Genomic DNA, 12,422 nt, shown 5'->3' with positions numbered 1-12,422 from the left:
ACATCACATCTTAAATATAGTCCTGATGGTAGGTTTGGGGGACTGTGGCATCTCTTGGCATCCAAGCCTGAGGACTGTGGATGACCACGTGGCTTTGGTATTATCTCTGAGACGGGAATGGTTTTCTGTGTTCAAGGGGTCAAAGGGAGAAAAAACTCAAAAGGATCATGTTTCATGATACATTGAGATGACAGGACATTCAGGTTTCAATGTCCTTTAGCAAGGGCTGTGATTTCACAATGCAGCCATGGCCATGCATTGTCTATGGCTGGTTCCACTGTATTTGTAACAAAGACTCTGTGACCCACAAAGACACACATGTTCACTTTCACTTAAACTCCATCTCCCATGAGTTTCCCATTGTGGTACCACTTTCCATGAAATTTTCTATAAGGTTCATCCTCTAGGAATGGACTGAATTGCTGAACCAGGCTCTGCCTCTTGCTGGTCACAATAGTATTTGCCATCTTATGTCCCTCTGAGCCTCCACAATTTATTATTACAAGTTTTAATATTTCCTTTCCAGAGTATTATATCCTTTGAATGATTTAATACTTAATTTTCCAGCCCTTCCTTCCCCTTAGAAACAAAGAAAATAAATACCCAAATCACCAAATAGGGACTATGATAGGACATTGTGTGTGTTTCTCCAAAGCTTTCACGAGCTTCCTTTAAACTTGGCCGTTGTTACACCGTAAGTCATTGTCTCACATCAGTGACAGCAATGAATTTCCTTTGATTCTCTTGGGGGCCTTCTGCATGCATGGCTGTTTCCTATTTTACTGTAATAATAAGGGCGTTGCTATGGTTACCCCACACACCTTGTGTGGGTGTTTTGAGGTCAGTGTGTGCCTTTTGCTTCCCTTCACATAAACTAAGCCAGAGGGTCTCATGTTCTAGTGATTGTTAAAGTCAACCAGGGAGCTTAAGATGTAAGGTGTTGGCCCTACCCCCAGTTTCTAATTTAGCAGCCCTGACAATTTGATTTTCTATTAAGTTCTCGGGTGAAGCCAGTGGCTCAGGCTGAGCCTCCCGACATCCCTTTGAGAACACAGAGCCAAGTGATCATCTCATAACATGATCTTAAGTACAGAATCCTATTGTGTACATGCATTGCTGTCCATGGAAAGGACAAAATATGAGGTCTAGGACTGGGGAGATGGCTCCATTGAGGATCTGAATTCAATTCCCAGGACCCACATAAAAATGTTGGGCGTGGTAGTGTATGTTTTTCATTCCAGCTCTAGGGCGTGGAGACAGGAGCATCCCTGAGGCTTACTGGCTGGCCAGTCTAGTCTAGTTGCTGAGCTTTGGGTCAATGATAGACCCTGTCTCAAGGAGGCAGGTACCTGAAAAACGATACCTGAGGTTGTCTTCTGGCCTATACACAGGCACATGCACACACCCACATACCAGGATGCAATCTAGGCTTCTAACCTAGATTGTTGTTCTGTTGACCTGGGTTTTCTCATGCAAGCGAGGACATGATAGCTATACTTTGTGGAGTAGACAGTGGATGGGGCCTGAGCATCCATGGTCCTGTCCAGCACTTCCTGTAACACTTTCTGTCTAGCTTTAACTTAGGGATACTGGACACCTGTGGTCATTTCTGTTGTTTGGTTGCTTTGTTTTTGAACATGTCTTGGTGCAATCAGAAAAGCTAGCTGCTTTGATCTCGGTGACTTCTGGTCCTCTCTTCTACCTTCCCCAGCCTGCTATGTCTTTCTTATTTCTCTTATATGCCTCTTCTGCACATACATAATGAGAGCTGGAATGAAGCAAGGCACAGGTTGGTAAACTGAGTCTGAATGTTTCTCCTTCCAGGGATTGATCTCGAGAACATTGTTTACTACAAGGACTGTACCCACTACTTTGTCATGACGGCCAAGAAGCAGAGCCTGCTGGACAAAGGCGTCATCATTAATGTACGTACCCGTAGATGGTGATTTCTCACCTGTCTTCCCCTGGGCAATATGGACTGGCAGCATCAGCAGATGTGAGAGAAGATACTGTCCTGCTAGAATCCATGCAAGGGGGGAAGGGAAAGAGAAACTGCAGGGCACCTTTCTTGCCTTTGGCATTGTGTGACTACCCATCCACACAGATATGTCTCAAACATGATGGGGTGAGAGATCTTTGCCCAGAATATGATCAGCTGAATCTTTTCCTTCCTCAAATGCATCCTTCATTTGGCCCTACTCCTTCCCTAGGAGGTCACAGCCACCAGAGATGGGGACTCCTTGTCCTTGTGGAACACAGAGATGCCATCACTTGGGAGTCTCACACTGTGCCCTTTGTCGTAGGAGCGCAACTTACTGTTTGTGCCATCAGAGATGCACAGAGACCCAGTTCTCCCATGAGCTAACTCAGGATGGTGGTCAAGATTTTGATTTTCTTTCTTTGAATCTCAGTCTTACATCTATAAAGTGGAATAACCCCTGTAAATCTTCTGAAAAGGGTTCTTGAGACTTGACTGTGTGTGGGTGTGGGATGCCTGAGGAATGCACACACACACACACACACACACACACGCACACACACACACACACACACACACACACACACACACACACACACACATCATGCTTAGCACAGTGCCTGGTCGACTGGTTTTCAGGGTTCTTCACCCCCAGCCTTGATTGGACACTTGTTCTGTTCTGTTGGCTCTTTGGTTTCTCTCCATGGCTTTGCTTCTTGTTTTATTTATTTATTCTTGTTCTGAGATAATGTCTTGCTGTATAACCCAGGCTGCCCTCAAACTCTCCATCCTCCTGCCTCAGCCTCCCAAGAGCTGAGATTGCAGGCATGCACACCAGGTCTAGCCTGCATCATCAAGTATAAAGAAAGAATGGGGTGGGGCTGGAGATGACCTAAAGGTTAAGAGCACTTGCTGTTCTTCCAGAGGACCCAAGTTTGCTAACTATCACCCCACATCAGAGGTTCCAACTGACTGTAACTCCAGTTCCAGAAGATCCAGTGCCCTCTTCTGACCCCTATGGGTACTGCATGCATGTGGCATATACTTCTGTAGATACACACATATAGATGAATGAAAATGAGAAGGGGAGGGTGGGGAAGATGAGGTGGTCAGGCCTCACCCTTCTAGAGCTCCTGTGTTCACTGCTTCAAGACAAGGATCTCACAGCCCCAGGTCAGCTGCCTCCAGGTCCTGTCCCGGGCTGGGAACTCTCATTGTTGCTTGCCAGAGTACAGTGTGTCTATCTTCTCACCAGCTTGTACTGGCATCTGGCCTGGAGGCATGAGTAACCCAGGCCTCCTCCACCTTGGCTGGGGCCTCTGCTGAGAGCATGGGTTGTGGGCAGAGGCTGTGGGTAGGACAGATGAGGCTAGCCCCACACACACCCCCACGTACACACACCAGCTGTGTGAGCACTGGGCTTCCACATCTTCCAGCTCACAGCTAGGTGGTCAGTCTGGAGATAAGATGACCTCTTCTTCCCTCAGGTGTGCTGGTGTCGCTTCTTCAGTCCTCTCTTGGGCAAATACTGGGTACATTCTCTGAGAAAATATTAGAATTTTCAAAATAGAATATTAGAAATCACAGCTTCCCAGGAAATAGAAACAGAAGGTCACTCTGGATATAGGGGAGGCTGTATGTCTTGGGACCTGTAGATGTGCCCATGCTGGTATCTTGGATGGTTCCAGCTGACATCTCATCATATGGCACCATTCATGACATTATAAATCAGTAGAGACAGGCAGTATCATCTGCTGAGTACTTCCTATGTGCCAGGCACAGCATGGGATATTTCATGTGTATACTCAAACTTCATCTTCATATGGCTCCAAGGAGGAATCTTGCAATTACGGTTTTGTGAATGAGAAAATAGAGGCTCAGAATAAAGCTAAACAGCATGCCCATATTCCAGCTGCGATAGGGCCTCATGTATGCCAGGCTGGCCTTGAACTCATTTTGTAGCTGAGGATGACCTTGAACTCCTGATCACTTTGCCTCCATCTCCCACATACTGAAATTACAGGTGAGCACCACCGCTCCCAGCTTTAATCAGTGCTGGAGACTGAACTCGGGTTTTTCATACACACTAGGAAGCATCCTATCAATGGAAACTCACCCTTTCACATCATCTTTAGGAAAGATGGCCTTTGCCAAAGATAAGCAGAACAGACTTTGGAAATCTTCTAAACTTGTTCTGTAGCAGTCTGTCTCTGGAATGAGTCTCCTCATTGTCCAAGTGCAGGCATCTCCACCCCAGCAGAGAAACAGGACAATTGCCCACTTTCAGAACCAAGTCATGAGCGTCCCCAGCATCACAGAAAAGTGGGCAACTGAGTCTAGAAAGAAATTCAGAGAGTGGCATGGCACACCCATTTTTTTTTCTGATATTGTTTGACCACTAACCACAGCATATCTGTACCTCCGTAGCTTAACTCCATCCATTATTAAGTCACATTCACTGGCTTTCCCTTTGTCTCTTAATTGTACTGAAAGTTATGCCAGGACCAGCCATGTGCAATGTGCTCCTTTGTTTGCCAAGAGGCCGTTATCAAGTCCACTGTTCATTACGGTTCCCAGTGTCCTCTGTCTAAATTCTTATGAGAGAGAGATCTTTCAGCACTCCATGCCAGAAGAAACTTGCCTCCCATGAGGAATTGCTATGCTTCATTTTCTGATAAGGAAAGCCCATATCACGTTTCCACTTGGCCTTGGATGCCAGGATGCCCAAAGGCAAACTGGGTGCTTAATCACAACCATGCTAACCACTGTGGCTGGACCATGCATTTATTTCCTTGGCTCTGGTTTTCTAGTTTTGGTTCATGTATGCGCGCGTGCGCGCATGCACACACACACACACACACACTCATAAACACACACTTCCTACAGATATACATGCACATGTGTGCATTGTGGAGGGCAAAGCTCGGCTTCAGGGGAACTTCTCTGGAGCCATCATCTTGTCCTTTGAGACAGGTCTCTCACTGGCCGGGAGCTCACCCATTAGACTAGGCAGGCTAGCAAAGGCCTCCCGGGATCCTTTCGTCTTCGCCTCGCCAGCACTGAGATTATAATCACACACTGTTCTGCCTGCCTTTTTTATGTGGGTTCTGGGGATTGAACTCAGGCCTTCATGTTGGCACAGCAGATGCTTTACAGACTGATTCGTTCCCCAGCCCCTCTGTTTCTGTTTTGACTAGCACCCTGGTAAAGACCCATCCCATGGTCTCTTGCCTAATGGGGTCTGAATCTGGCCCTTTGGAGAGGAGGGAGGTTTTAATGTATGTTTTGATCTTGCCCAGGACTACATTGATACAGAGATGCTACTGTGTACGGAGAACGTGAACCAGGATAATCTGCTCTCCTACGCCCGTGAGGCTGCGGATTTTGCCACCAATTACCAGCTGCCATCCTTAGACTTTGCCATAAATCACAATGGGCAGCCTGATGTGGCCATGTTCGACTTCACCTCCATGTACGCCTCAGAGAACGCAGCCCTGATGCGAGAGCGCCAGGCCCACCAGCTGCTCGTGGCGCTTGTGGGCGACAGCTTGCTTGAGGTACTCGCTGCCCTTAGAGCCCTGCATTCCTGCCACGGTTCAGATCTACACATCTGCACTCAGGCTCTCAGACTCTGCTGCCAACATCCCAGGAAGGGCAGGTTCTCAGACAATGGGCAGACCTCTGCCAAGGCCATGCTGGCCTGGGAGCCAGCCCTTTGGGCTGAATTCTGAGATATGTCAGCTTGCCTGTAGCAGAAGCCTTTCCTCCCATTTCCAGCTTCTTCTGGGCTGCTTCTAGATTGAAGAACACTGGCTAGATCTAGCCCTGATCTAGAGCCCAGGACTGTCCTCCTCACAACATGTAGCCCCTAAGTGTTACTGGGACCTGTTACCCATGTGGGTGGCCCTGGGTGGCCTTTCAGTATAGAAATCTTCCGGAGTGTGAGGGAGGCTTGAGGACAAGGGGTTTTCAAAGTACAGCGTTGAAGTCGTGACTTTCCCTGTCGACCCTGTAAGTGCAAGGATCCTTAGCTAAGCAACCATTTGAGGGTCAGCTTCCGATCTTAGTGTGAGCATTGACAGTGTTTGCAAAGTCATCCAGGGCTGAGAGTCAGATTGCAAACCCTGCTTTGGGTACACCACGGAGCAAGCTGTTTACCTTGGCTTGACCAGATCGGTCCTTGCTCACCCTTATTGTGACCTGTCGCTCCTATCCCTGTCTCCCTCCCAGCCTCCCCTTCCTCACTCTCCTCCTGCGCTCTGGCAGGCTCCAGCATTTCCCAGCCACAAAGCCTTTGCCCCTGATCCTCCCAAACGGAAGGAGATCAGAACCCCATCCATGCTTTACAACCAGCATAAAGGCCACACTTTTCAAAAGTGTTCTCTGGTTCCATTCCCTCTCTTCCAGAGCCCCCAGGTAGCTTTGCTACACACGGGGCTATTACACCCTTCATATTTGTGCTACAACTACCCATGATTCTGGTAAGCCGTGGGCAGCAGGGTTCCAGCCCTGCTCTGGCTCAGAGTTGGCAACCAGAGAGTTCCAGGTAGAATGGGAGAGGGGATTGGGAGTCATTAGAGTCAACGAGAATTTTACATATGTTTTTTTACAGCCATTTTGGCCCATGGGCACAGGCTGTGCCCGGGGCTTCCTGGCAGCCTTTGACACAGCATGGATGGTGAAGAGCTGGGACCAGGGCACCCCTCCCCTGGAGGTGCTGGCTGAAAGGTGAGCCTCAAGAGCAGAGCTCCCAGCTGGAGGGTCCTGGGTAGGAGTAGAGCCAGGCTGGCTGTCCTGCAGCCTCTGCATTGAGCTTAATCTGCCATCCCACTGGTGGCCTGATGTGATCTCGGGGTCTTCAAGGACACTCTGTGTCATGATTCCTCTCTGTTGCTGAGTTTCTCTGGTGTTGAAGATAGTAGAGACAAATCTTGACATAGGCTAGTCCTAAATCAGGGTTCTCTTTGACTTTTCTCATCCACACAAGACCCAAGAGGTTTGTTTAAGGAAGTCTTCAAGGACGATTCACAGTGTCCTGCCCTGAGTAAGGATTCTGTGACTGCCAGGCCTTTCCTACAGTTGAAGTCCTGGCTTCCTCCCAGGCCCTTGCTGTTGACCACAGCTGACCGGGAGAGTTGGTGCTGATATAGGAGATAGGCTTCTGATGGCCTTGGGTGTGGGCCACTGTGGCCACAAAGGCAGGCCACAGGAGCGTTATGGCTGGGTGGTAGCTTTAGCTGAAGCAGAGGCTACTGAGATGTTGGGCCCGCATTGCAGCCTCCTGCCTAGGGAAGGAGACCATGTCCCTAACACCTGGGCACTCTTTCCTCTCTCTTCCTTGTCCCTCCCCTACATTTTACAGCTCTTGGGGGTGTGTCAGATTACAGGAGAGGATTATACAAACACACCAGAAGCAATCCCTGGAACCTGGGAGGCTGGGGGAGAAGGGGGTGTAGGAATAAGGGCCTGATGTAGCAAGAGCAACCCCTGACCTCTGGGCTCTGACTCTCTGCAGAGAAAGTCTTTACCGGTTGTTACCTCAGACAACCCCAGAGAACATCAACAAAAATTTTGAACAGTATACATTGGACCCAGCAACACGGTACCCAAACCTCAACTTGCACTGTGTCAGGCCTCACCAGGTAAGCCCACTCCGAAGCCTGTCTTCAGCCCCTGCAGTGACCTGAGGAAAAGTAATGGTCTCATAAATTGTCACAGTCCTGAAACTGAGGCCACCAAAGCTTGCTAGCAGAAGGGTAGAGCAGTTCTTTTTCCCCACAAGATGCAAAGGTACAGCAAAGGCCGATTAGGCCTCTTTATAGTCTGTCAGGAAACTAGAGCAGAAATGGAACTGTGCATATGTGTGTGTTTATTTACGTATTTCCATGTGTTAATTTGTCACTGTGCAAATGTGACATCAATCATACCTCTCTCTCAGAAATAATCCACTTACCTAGATATCCCCTTTCTTCCTTACCATGCATAGACCTGGACATCATTTATCCTGGGATTTTATCCACCCAACCTCTATCATCTTCTGTTAATAGTATGGGTTCCTATTAGCCAATTAGACAGTCACTGCCACTTCTGCCACATTTGGGAAGACAGTTGTTGTCTGTGACTCAGTTGTCTGGACGCCCTGCCGAAAGTCAGACCAGCCAGTACCTGAAGAAAGTAGTAGTGGGTAGGGAATCTTGTGTGGGGCACAGGGAGAGGCCTCCAGCCCAGGCTCTGGGAACTGGTGGACAGATGTGTGGTCTTCTCTGCTCGTAGGTGAAGCATTTGTACATCACTAAGGAGCTGGACAGCTTCTCTCAAGAGAGATGGGGCTCAGTGAGGAGATCCGTTAGCCTCTCCAGGCGGGGTGAGTTGCCCTTCTGGAACCCTGGGACAAGCTGTGCAGGGGATGAGACTTGCTCAGACCCACAGCCAGCCTGGCTCTGCCCCCTTACCTGTGTGACCTTGACAAGTGCCTCTTCTCCTTGTCCTTCCATTTCCTCACCTATAAGAGCCAAAGCAAGACAGGATTATCGGCATTAAGACATGCAGTTACTCGCTGAGCACTTAGCACAGGAAAGTCCACGGTAGGGAGTTCCACAGGGCTGATCTTTTTTGCCTCTTGTTTCTGGGATGAGTGTCCTGTCTCCCCAGCAGCTAAGCAACAGATTCCTGGGGCTTCCCCCCACCCCTGTCCCACCCTGTCTCCTTATCTTCCTAACCCTGACACAACACTGCCACAGAGTGGTCTCAGAGCCAGGGGAAGGATGGTTCAATGAGTAACTCCCCAACAACCCTTCTCTCAGGCCCCTCTCCTCTGCTACCCAGAGACACTCCAGCTACCTCTGTGTGCCTCTCTCTCCCTTCCCTGCACACAGCCCATGCGCAGCTGCTGGGAAGCACGGTTGACAGCCATAAACTTTTATTGTCACAGCGTGGCAGGCTCCCCACATCTCTGCTCTCACCCCATCCTCTTTTCCTGGAACGCCTCTGTCTGATGAATTCCTAGACACTCTTCAGTAGCCAGGTCGAATATACATCCCCAGACACTTTCTCTAGAGAGTTCTTCTCCCTGGGCCCGCCAGCAGCAAACCTGGTCATAAGCACCTCTATCCACGACAGCCCCATGTCATTAGTGTCACCCAATAGATGCAGGGTCTGTGTTCCCAGCCTCCAAGCCTGGACCCTAGCCACAGTGGACCACAGGGACAGCGTGCTTCCTGCTGACCCAGACCCTGTGCGGTGGCCATCAGTGCAACTTCTGTGCCATCCACTCTTCCTGGCTCCCAGCCCTGTTGGCAGTGGGAGAGATGCTCAGGCTGAACTCTCCGAAATTCCTGCAGAGCCTTACCGCCTACCTCTTCCCTACAGAGTCAGACATCCGGCCTAACAAGCTCTTAACCTGGTGCCAGCAGCAGACCGAGGGTTACCAGCACGTCCATGTCACCGACCTGACCACATCCTGGCGCAGTGGTCTGGCTCTGTGTGCCATCATCCACCGCTTCCGGCCAGAGCTGATGTGAGTGTGGACCCTGGACACAAAGGACCCCGGCCTTTTCTGGGTGGAGACCCCCAACCTGGCTTAGTATTTCTCTCTGCACGTTCTGGTTGGGTGGTTTTCTAAAACTTGCTTTTCCCTTGTTTGGACAGCAACATGTTTGCCCTGTGTCCCTGGTACCTGACGGTCAGCACAGGGTCAGTGGCTACATCTCAACACTTGGCCCCCAACCCTAATAGCCACATTTTGGAAACTGAGCATAGGCCTCAAAGCCCCACCCCCCCAGGAGAGGAAGTAGAACAGAGACCTACTCAGCCAAAGAAGTATTTTTTGACACTCTGATTCATCAGATCATTTCTAGAATCTTCTAAAGCTTCTTTGTATGTTGGCAAAATGGCCTTGTCAACTGGAAAGTGAGATGACATTCTAGAAACCCTTTGTGATTATAAAAGAAAAATACCTATTGACGTGGGGGGCAGCACAGACCCCCATCTACGTACAAACCCTTCCTGAAAGGCTGATGGAAACCTACCAACGTCATCTAGCCATGAGGAGATGGGAATCTCATCTCCACATGATACATATCATTTGATTGGTTTGAGAAAAGATCCTGTTACTATAGCAATTAAAATGAAAAATGAGGGAGAGAAGTAATTAAAGTAACTCCTACATTTTCCAGAGGAAGTAAATCATTTTCTGACGGTTTCAGGCTAGGTCAGTGGTGTAATCATGATTCATTCCCTTCATGAGCAAGGCGTGTTCCAGGGCTGGAGGTTGGGGCTCAATGGGGCTGGAGCATCATCAGCCCACAGTGCTTCTTATGGGCTCAGTGCATCCTGGCTCACCCTGAACTTCCCCTGGTGTTGGTCCTCCAGCAACTTTGACTCACTGAATGAAGACGACGCAGTGGAGAACAATCAGCTGGCATTTGATGTGGCCAAGCGTGAGTTTGGGATCCTGCCTGTGACTACAGGCAAAGAGATGGCGTCTACTCAGGAGCCCGACAAACTCAGCATGGTCATGTACCTCTCCAAGTTCTATGAGCTCTTCCGGGGCACCCCGCTGAGACCCATGGGTAAGCGTGGAGGCTGTGTCTAGTCTCTAGTGCCATCCCTGTCCTCCAGTCTGATCTGGCTGGTATGTCTACCCTGCATCTTCAAGACATCTTTGACTCAGAGGCCAAACAAGGGTGACTACCCTTGAAGAGATGCAGTGGCCTCCCCACACCCTCAGCCATTTAAGGTTTATAAAGGTTGGGGTGAGGGAATTATTCTAGAAGAGCCCTGATACAAGGACACCCATAGGTTACAACATCACCATCTGGGCCCTGGATCCCAATTTCAATGTTCCTTTTACTTCTCAACAGATTCTTGGCGTAAAAACTATGGAGAATATGCTGACTTCGGCTTGGGCAAATCATTCATTCCTAATAACTATCTCAACCTCACATTTCCCAGGAAGAGGACCCCACGGGTAAGTTTCAGGCTGGCCTTCTGTTTCTTCCTTGCTGCAGATGATGGGGGAAGAGGAAGGAGAATTTCATGTCTGGGCCCTCCTACATCAATGATCAGTCAAGAAAAGTGCCCCACAGACTTATCTACATTAGGCCAATCTCATGGAGGCATTTCCTCAGTTGAAGTTTCCTCTTCCTGGTGACTCTAGTTTGTACCACATTGACAAACACTAACTAGCACAAGTCCAGGGCATAGTGAGCTTCTAGAACTTTCAAGATTTATAGAACCTTTAGTGTTCGTGACTTTTTCACAGTACTCCCAGGTCAGGAAAAAAATGCCTATTGTTCTGTTCCCTAAGCAGTTAAGTCCAAATAATCAGTATTTTTCAAGATGTCTGACAGATGACACTGAGTGTCCTGCCATTCCTCTGGGTTCACTCTGGTGTCATGGGATGCTTAGCTACACAGTTTGGGAACCACAGGACTGAAGAATAATTACCATAATTACCATTTTATTCATGATGTCCAACTTATAGCCTTAAGGTAGAAGTATACCCCCAGAATAGCTATGAATATAGCCTAACACAAAATTGTGAGCTTGATTCAAACATGATAAAGACATTGTTTTTTAGATCAGGTCCCACTATGTAGACCAGGCTGGCCTCACACCTAACAGAGATCTGCCTGCCTCTGTCCCCCCTCCACTGGGATTCAAAGTATACCCTATCCTGGATGAGACTTTTTATGGCAATTTTTTGTAACTCAATTATGCATTTCTTGAGTGTGAACTTTGTAAATGACAGCATTGTCTCACAGTTGCACAAAATAAGTAAGCATATGTTCTCACAACCTACAAGCCATGGGTTGGACACCTCTGAATTTAATGTGTGGTATAAGACAATTCACTTCATCCAATGTGGCCCAGAGAAGCTGAAAACTGGATAGCCTTGATTTCAACCATCTTGCATCTCAATGGGAAATGGAATGTCCTTACTTACTATGTTCACAGTTACAGATAAAAGCCAGGGCCCAGGGAGGCTATGTGGCTTGTGATGGTCACACACTACTGAGTTATACTTCATTGCTCTGCCCCCCTGCACTGCCTTTGTTCATCAAAAAGGCCTTTGTTGTGTATCCAGTAACGGAGCATGCTGAAGTGATGTTAGTTGGGAGGCAGTGGGAAGACTGACGGGGTCCCACACAAGATGCTGAGAACCACACACGCATCCTTATCTATCTGTGATGCCTCCACCTCTGTCATGCCACACAGGTATTGGTACAGTCAGGCATGTGCCCTGCCAGCAGGGGAACTTGTGCACACTTAGGGAATACAAATTTAGGTTCGATCATGCCTGGACCATTCTGTCCCATAGCCCACCTGGCCAACAATGTCTGCAACCTTGATACAGGCGTCAGTATTCATCACTCCTCACTATCCCTCCCTGGTGTTTCTCCAGCTCCCAGAGAAATAGCATACCATGCCCACCTGTCCATCC

The 12,422-nt window shown here is 48.7% G+C and overlaps 1 protein-coding gene across 9 annotated transcripts in view; it reads left to right on the top strand.

The window, feature by feature from the left end:
- The window catches only part of Mical2 (microtubule associated monooxygenase, calponin and LIM domain containing 2), a 129,058-nt gene that overhangs the window by 86,861 nt on the left and 29,775 nt on the right, over positions 1–12,422 (top strand). For all 9 annotated transcript variants that reach the window (XR_003735217.2, XM_028875851.2, XM_028875852.2 and 6 more), the window contains 8 exons: positions 1,825–1,925; positions 5,278–5,535; positions 6,591–6,706; positions 7,494–7,620; positions 8,252–8,342; positions 9,347–9,494; positions 10,349–10,548; positions 10,840–10,946. Coding sequence is in view for 8 of the 9 variants with exons in the window: in XM_028875851.2 (XP_028731684.1) it covers positions 1,825–1,925; positions 5,278–5,535; positions 6,591–6,706; positions 7,494–7,620; positions 8,252–8,342; positions 9,347–9,494; positions 10,349–10,548; positions 10,840–10,946 (1,148 nt within the window). In the remaining variant the exon portion in view is untranslated. The remainder of the gene's footprint in view (positions 1–1,824; positions 1,926–5,277; positions 5,536–6,590; positions 6,707–7,493; positions 7,621–8,251; positions 8,343–9,346; positions 9,495–10,348; positions 10,549–10,839; positions 10,947–12,422) is intronic.

This window comes from Peromyscus leucopus, chromosome 1 (assembly GCF_004664715.2).
Source record: "Peromyscus leucopus breed LL Stock chromosome 1, UCI_PerLeu_2.1, whole genome shotgun sequence".
NCBI classification, from domain to species: domain Eukaryota; kingdom Metazoa; phylum Chordata; class Mammalia; order Rodentia; family Cricetidae; genus Peromyscus; species Peromyscus leucopus.
This window is presented reverse-complemented; position numbering and strand designations above follow the sequence as displayed.